The sequence below is a fragment of the Lipotes vexillifer genome, unplaced genomic scaffold, assembly GCF_000442215.2.
Source record: "Lipotes vexillifer unplaced genomic scaffold, Lipotes_vexillifer_v1.1 scaffold250, whole genome shotgun sequence".
Classification (NCBI taxonomy): Eukaryota; Metazoa; Chordata; class Mammalia; order Artiodactyla; family Lipotidae; genus Lipotes; species Lipotes vexillifer.
Genome location: NW_006785198.1, coordinates 310253 through 317924, shown reverse-complemented (window position 1 = coordinate 317924; position 7672 = coordinate 310253). Strand labels below are relative to the sequence as shown.

Genomic DNA, 7672 nt, shown 5'->3' with positions numbered 1-7672 from the left:
ACTTTATGCCATACATTTGCAAGACTGTTAGAGAATTAAAGGTAAGTTGCAAATTTGTTCTTTTAAGGTCAGGAGGAGGCTGCTAATACTACTAGTTTCTATTGATGAGTTATTTACAGGGTTAACTTTGTTTTCTAATGAACTACTTTGTGGGGTATTACTATTACACCTAGAAGTTATTTACTTCATAACACGTGGCTCTCCTAGTAAGGGTAGTAAAGACTAGATATATAAGAATTCCATTACAAGATGGAAGAGAAAAATTTCAGAGCCTGAGGTAATTCCTGAGTGGAGCACTACAGTACAATGTAATGAGGTAAAGAAGTACCAACGAAAAGGGAACCAAAGATTAGCATCAATAATTTGCAACTTTTGCTTTAAGTCCTTGGCAAACCACTTTGCTTTAAAAATTTCTACCCTTCTTGAAAGGCTTAGGGAAATGTTAAAAACAGCCTAGAAACCTCACCCCCAAATATATGTATTTTCGGGAAACAGAATTAAAACTATGAAGATCAGTCTGATAGAAAACAGTGGGCTACACAGTATCTACCAAGCACTGTATTTCTCTCCAGCCCACATGTTCCATGAAAGTACAAACAGGAATGTTAGTTTGAATGCTGATCCCAATTTCAACTACTAACAATTACCTAAAAATAAGAGAATTAAGCTTTAGGAAACTTGAATTTATAAACTCTTACCAAAATGACCTTTTATTTGCTACATAAATAGTGAGTGACAATTCATGGCACTTGGTACTTTATCCAGACATGACAGAAGGCTTATGAAATCAGTAAATGCCATTATTGAAAAGGGTCTTCTTTCATAAATTCAAGATAGGCCTGTTCAGCACAATCCAATACTATCCCCTCAGTACTTTATAAATGGAATTTTCTTCTACTTGTATCCATTTCCCGGGGCTGAAAATTAGAAAAAACAACAACAAAAGTAAACCATCTGTAACAGTGCTATAAAAAAAGGACCTCTAGGTTTGTCTCTGAGACAGTTTAAGTCTTAACTCTAATATAAAAAGTATTGGAAATTACTGCTCCAATATGTGTGTGTATAATATATATAAAATTTTAGTCATACTTAGGTGAAATATTTATTAGGTTGAAAAATTATGTGTTTTAAAGTATTAACGTTTTCATTTATGATTTAAAATGATCTCCAAACCTCTATAAAACCTTCTATAAAATAATTTTAACTTTAATGTAACTTCTATATAACTTTTATAAAATAATTTTCAAGCATGCTGCAGAATCATTATAACACAGGCTCATAAACAGACTGCTGGCCCACTCCCTAAGTTACTGATTCAGCAGCTCTGTAGCCCAACAGTCTGCCTTCGTAACAGGTTCTTAGGTGATGCTACTGGTCCCACTTTGAGAACCACTGATCTTTAGGGATATTTCAGATGAACCAGTGTTAATCTCTAGACCAGAACACTGTATCAGAGATTGATTATTGCTAGCTCCTGGGAAGAAATTCAGAAGCCTAACTTAAGGTATAAACACCCAAAGCTTAAAGTACGTGGTTTTATTCTCATTCCATCCTTTTAAAATTATCTAAATGGCTTTTCATAGAGTAAGCACATACCTTATGTACCCATTCATATTCTCCATATTTAGAATCAAAGGTTCCCTTCTGAAGAGATCTTAATTTTAAGGTAAAACGTGGTCCAAGTTCCTGAATTCCCACTTTCTTTTCACTCTTGAATATGTATCTTCAAAGATAAAATAGAGTTAAGGAAATTAGTGTGGATGAACCCAAATTGTTATTTCTTTAATATGACAGTTTGAAAGATAATTTCTCATCTACAATACTTATCAGAATATATTAGAAAACAGGTTTGTGTGTAAAATATATTTCATCATTGAAGTCCAAGGAGTTTCTCACCTGTGAAATCTGAAGAAGATATAATCCCGTTGATTGTGGAATGTGGCAACCTGCCTTCCAATGAATTGAGGATTATGGGGAAAGAGAGATGCAAACATACGTCCAACAGAATGACCCAGCCGTGTTGTAAAATTGTTTAAAATTATTTCAGGTATGTGTTCTGTGGGGTCCTTGCCTCTTCTCTAGAAAAATGATGAAAAGTCACAATAACGATCTCACTGCAATTTCAAGTTTTCGAATTTACATGACATTGAAACATTTTAGTTATCTTAATGGCTTAATCAAACCCATGAAATAAGATTTATCTAAAATTACTTAATATGCAGTGAATGCACCAAAAAGAAAGTTCTACTAAAAAGTGACATGTTTCATAGTAACGAAGGCTATTGCTTGTCTGCCATAACTCAATTATAATCTCACAAGAAAACGGTCAGTACACGAAAGTATCCCTTTAACCAGAAGAGCAAATACCATTATTAAAATCAATTAGATCTATACAGGTTATAGCATTTACTGATCAAATACTGCGAGAAGACCAATGCCAATCAAGGAATGCATAAAACTTACCTTAATTTCTTTACGCAGATGAACACTGCTCATTTTAAAATGAGCAGTTGGGCCATTTGGCAAGTGACTCAGAATTAATCCATCTGTTCACAAAGCTAAGAACACATTTAGATTACATTCTGTAATCTAAGTTTTAAATTGTTTAAATAACTAGTCCTTTGTATGCCCAAAGCCTCCTAAAATCTGTAGCTAGGTAAATAGGTGGGTGCATGTATTCCTCTGGCTTAACAGATTTTCTTACCATACCCAAAACTCAAGACACAGAAGTCAACCTAAATCTTTCAGAAAAATAGACTAACCTATAGCAGTCCTACTTTTTCTCTTCACAATATGGTAAATAGCTATAGGGTATGTTCGGCATTCAACTGAAGTAGGTGAAAAGCGCTAAAATCCACTACTCTAATACTCTAAAAGGATGAGATTCTAGCATAATTATAGCACTGCAAATGGAATATAAGTTTACCTCTATGTTCAGAGGCTTTATAACCCTTAAAAGGCATACTTTCATACATATATATATGTCTTACACATTTGTTAAGGTCAGGATATGCAGTTTTGAATATCATCCTACAAGACCAGAGACAAACTCTCTTCTGGAAATCAAGGTTATTCGTGTTCTCAAGAGACATGGTCTTAATTCTTGGGATTACTGTACCACAATTTAAAATCAACCTATTAATTAACCACTTACCCTACCACAAACAGAATTAGGCTAGACACTAAACTACAAATGAAGTATAAGACAACTACCTACAATCAGCAGGATTAGCAACCCAAGGGCTTTAAAAGTTTGGAATGCGGCTGAACTACACAACATACCTCAAGTCTTTGTAGCACAACTTGATTCTTTCAAATACTTAACCTTAAAAGGAGGTCAGAATTAAACCTTTTCTGCACACAATATGAGTTTTATAAAACAGATGTTGCCATATTTAAAAGCCATCAACATGATGAATTGGGAGAATGGTACTGACATGTATACACTGATGTGTATAAAATGGATGACTAATAAGAACCTGCTGTATAAAAAAATAAAAATTCAAGATTAAAAAAAAAAAGCCATCGACATTCTCCCATTCATCTACTGAAAAACTATGGTGGTTATTATCATCACCTTCCTCCTCCCATCAAATCCTATCTACTGCTTTTACCTTCCTAAATTCCTCACTTCTATAGCTTCCTCTTTACCCCAATTGTTACTGTCTTAATTGAGGTCCTTGAGATTTTCCACCCAGATTAGGAAAACAGTATTTTGCTTGGTTTGACCTCTCTCACCATTTCAAGTATATCTAATAGAGACTAAATCAAGTTGGATTCAGGCCTTGGTTCTACAGTTACTAAAGCTATGGGACTCGGCTGGGTCACTGTATCTGTACCACAGCTCCTCGTGTGCTATGTGAAAAACTGGATACTGTGAGAGTTTGACATTTGTAGCTAATTTCAAACTACTCTCACCACAGACTCATCTATAGATTTAAGACATCGTCATAGCAGTCATACTGTGGCTCCAAACTACCTTTCTAACCTGTTGTCTCCCCATATTGCTTCCAAGCTGGTAGACACTGACACAGTCTCTCACACACCACACACATTAATCCTATCATGTGATTTTTGCTCATTGTATTTCAAATATCTACAATATTTTACTCATCCATTAAGACCCACTTCAAATGCCACCTCTTTACAGTCAAAATTAAGCTCTAAATAGTCTCGATCTCACTGTTACTACAGCACTTGTCATTTGAGTTACAGTCATGTAAAATGCCTTTCTTCCCAACAAATCTATTAACTAATTTCTGACAGATACTAGTGCCTACTACATAGCAGATTATCAGCAAATGTTTGGATTCTTTCCTTCCCTTCAAGGACTCACCAAAAGTTCAACCTCATGAGGTACAGGCAAAAGTATTTCTGTATCATTTGCACATTGAAAAAATCATAAAATCTTGAGGGGGTTAAGAGAGGTAGAAGTCACTTCTTTCAACCTAAATCAAGGCTTGAATCCTTTCCAGAACATTCCCACTAAATTGTGGTTTGTGTCAAAAGAAACTACAGAATCCAGACGTATCAATTCCTAAATACCTGCATTGTACAAAAGGCTTTACTTATGTTATTGCTAATCTCCAACCCAAACCATGTAAAATAGGAGTCATACTGATTTTAGCAATGAGGAAGAGTTTGAGAAGGGTCAGGTAGATTCGACCCAAGTTTCAGTGCTACATGGCAGTAGATCTCAGCTGGGGTGGGGTTACACCTGAGCCCAAACTCTTGACTGGTAATTTCCATTTAGAAATGTATAGAGGCATTTTGTTACGACTGATACAAAGGCTAGGAATGTAGAACACCCTATAAGCTGCCAAAAGCACAAAGACTTATCCTACCTCAAATTTCCATTTAGAAATAATGAATAGAGGAAGTCTGTCTCTCTCCAGAAAAAGCCTTCATGCTTCCCACTGCACCACAATTAATAAAATGCCTGGTACAGGCCAGGCACTATGCCTCTGAAACCTAATACATTTAATGTGATCCTTGTGGGAACCCCAAAGATAGGTATTATTTCCTACATTTAAAATACGAGGAAACTAAGAAACTTGACTAAATTCACAAAAATAGCAAGTAATGAGCTCTGAATTTGATATCACATATGCCTGACCCAAAGCCACAAGGCTACTGGTAGGATAACAAAGTTCTTTTCTAGAATAAGTCAAAAATGTATACCCCTATAAATTTCCACCATATGGCACACAGTAGCCCTTCCTACTGTCAATATATCTTTAGACAGCTGTCATGTTCCCACTTTCTTATTTCCACGCTGGATATCTTCAATTCTTTCAACTTTTCTCCAAGTGCCATCATTAGGAGTCATGATTTGTTATTTGTGAGCCCATGTTAAGTCTCTAGGAATCACCATTTCTATTAGGTGCTTACAAATTATTCTCCCGTTAATTCTACATTTTTTTGGTGGGGGTGGATCATGGAAAAGATTAGCCACTGTCCTTCCTCCATTTACCTGTCTCATATCTTCCTCAGAGCAACAGTCTCATTTACAAGTTTCTGCAGATATTCTTTGCCTTATCTTACAATCTCTTATCCAAGATGGACTTCCAGTCCGGCTTACCAATGTGCATTAGTCTGAAGATCATTCTATGTGATCAAGCAAATCAAGAGATTTGTTTTCCTAGTGTCTTTCACTGATACTCTGACATCAGCTGCATTACTAGATGTTAATCAGAAAAGAAAATGAAGCATCTTTGAAATTATAAAAATTAACATCCAGGCAGGATTATACTTACAAAACTTCCAATCATGAGGACTTTTAGAAACTGCTGTATGATTCTGTATCCAAAAATTAAGTCTTGGGTAATTTTCCCTCAGTATCTGTGGGGGACTAGTTCTGGGACCCACCATGGTGGGCAGATCCAAAGATGCTCAAGTCCCTTATATAAATTGGCATAGTAGAGTAAGCCCTCCAACTTTCAATATGGTTGGTTGAATCCGCAGATGCAGAACCCGTGGACGGGGAGGGCAGACTGTATATATATATATATATATATATATATATATATATATGTTTATATGAATAGGAGTAAGCAGTTTCACATTTGGATTACTTAAATAGCCTAATTATTTCCTTAAGTCAGGTCTGTGTACTAATGGTACCTTAGTTACCTGATGGTTAACTTACCCTCTAGGGTGTCCAATATGGTAAACAGAAAAATATTAATACCTTTTGGGTAAAAAGACAACACAGTATTATAAAGTAAAGAGAATATAAGCTTTCTAAAGGCAAGAGATGGATAGAATGTTTATTGAATTGATAAATGCTTGCTTCTTAGCAAAGAGTTACTAGCAGGCTTGCTAGTAATGAAATGATAGGTTTTTAACTGCCAAAAATAGAGGAACGCAGACCTTGCCACCTTATGTTGGGAGGGTAGTTTTAAAAAGGCAACAACTACCTTAAAACAAATCTCTTCTGGAATAGTTAAGTATTCAAGAAATTTTTGTTACTTTGTTACAGTAACTCACGATCCAGCCAAATTATAAAATGACCAATAATATACCACAATACAAAGCTAGTTTTAGTCTTAAAAGTCTCTGAAAAGCAACCTGTACAAGTGGGCAAAGTCTTTAACTTACATTGAAAACAATAAAAGCCATAAAAATTATTTAGATGAAGAAAAAAAGCTTGTAAACCATTATTTTTTAAAAAGTGTTCATTGATTTAAGAAAAAAAATGTCAACCTGGCAGCAGAGAAATACTGTCCCCATTGTTTGTAAGTCCTTAATAATCCTGTTTTAATAATTTTGACACATTCAGCTGGCCATCTTTAAACACTGAGTTCACAGGCCACCATGAAATGAGTAAGTAAAACAACAGCAATGACAAAAGATCTAGGCATCCTTTATATGATCTCTTACCTCACAACAGGAAGAAACACCTAGGGTTTAGGGAACACATTCACCTCAGATCTGTGATTCATGGTAAAAGGACAGATTATTCTTGGCATCTGATATACTAGTTAATACATAATATGGGCCCAAATACCTACTTCAAAAATGCAATCCTGTGATACCACCTCTGGCACCATAAAATCTAGTCGTATCAAATGACAGTTGCAGATCCCCAACTGGGTCAAGCACCTTCACGCCTCTATATTTCCAAATGGTTATTTCTGCAGTGGGTACTCTTCCTCTTACCTCATTCACCCATATCCACCTAGACGGGGTTTAAGCATTTTTTTCTATCAAGTACTTCCTCCCTGATATCCCCAGGGCAGATTTTACCAGAGTTTGCACTGTATCCTGTATTTCTCTCTTAATTGTACTATCCACACTATATTTTTGTTTGTTTACATGTTTCTTTTCTCCTACTAGATTATGAATTCCCTGAAGCTGTCTCTTGTTTAGACAGGAAAACTTATGTAAAAAAACAAAGGATACTTGGTATTTTACGATCTTCATTAATAACAATCAGGTCTGTGAAATCTCTTGAGATGCACTGTGGAATAATTTTTTTCAGAGCCAGTCCTCTTCTGTAATAAACATGTGAGTTTGGTATAACTGTGGAGAGCTGTTCACAGAGTCGTACTGTTCTCTATAAAACAAAATAAAAATCCTCAAAAGTGAAAAAGAATACAAATCTGTGTAGCACATATTTATAAGCAAAGAAGTAATTATTATAAGATAGTGTTATTAAAAGAGAGCAAGG

The 7672-nt window shown here is 35.4% G+C and overlaps 1 protein-coding gene across 2 annotated transcripts in view; it reads right to left on the bottom strand.

Moving 5' to 3' along the window:
- Positions 1–605: 605 nt before the first annotated feature.
- The window catches only part of RPF1 (ribosome production factor 1 homolog), a 19681-nt gene continuing 12614 nt past the window's right edge, over positions 606–7672 (bottom strand). The window contains exons 5-9 of one of the 2 annotated variants that reach the window (XM_007457223.1): positions 7405–7558; positions 2464–2546; positions 1897–2078; positions 1597–1723; positions 606–917 (exon numbers count right to left, since the gene is read on the bottom strand). In XM_007457223.1, the coding sequence (XP_007457285.1) occupies positions 876–917; positions 1597–1723; positions 1897–2078; positions 2464–2546; positions 7405–7558 (588 nt within the window). In that variant the 3' untranslated portion in view covers positions 606–875. Of the gene's footprint in view, positions 918–1542; positions 1724–1896; positions 2079–2463; positions 2547–7404; positions 7559–7672 lie in introns of those variants that run through there. The other variant, XM_007457222.1, reaches the window with a different exon arrangement.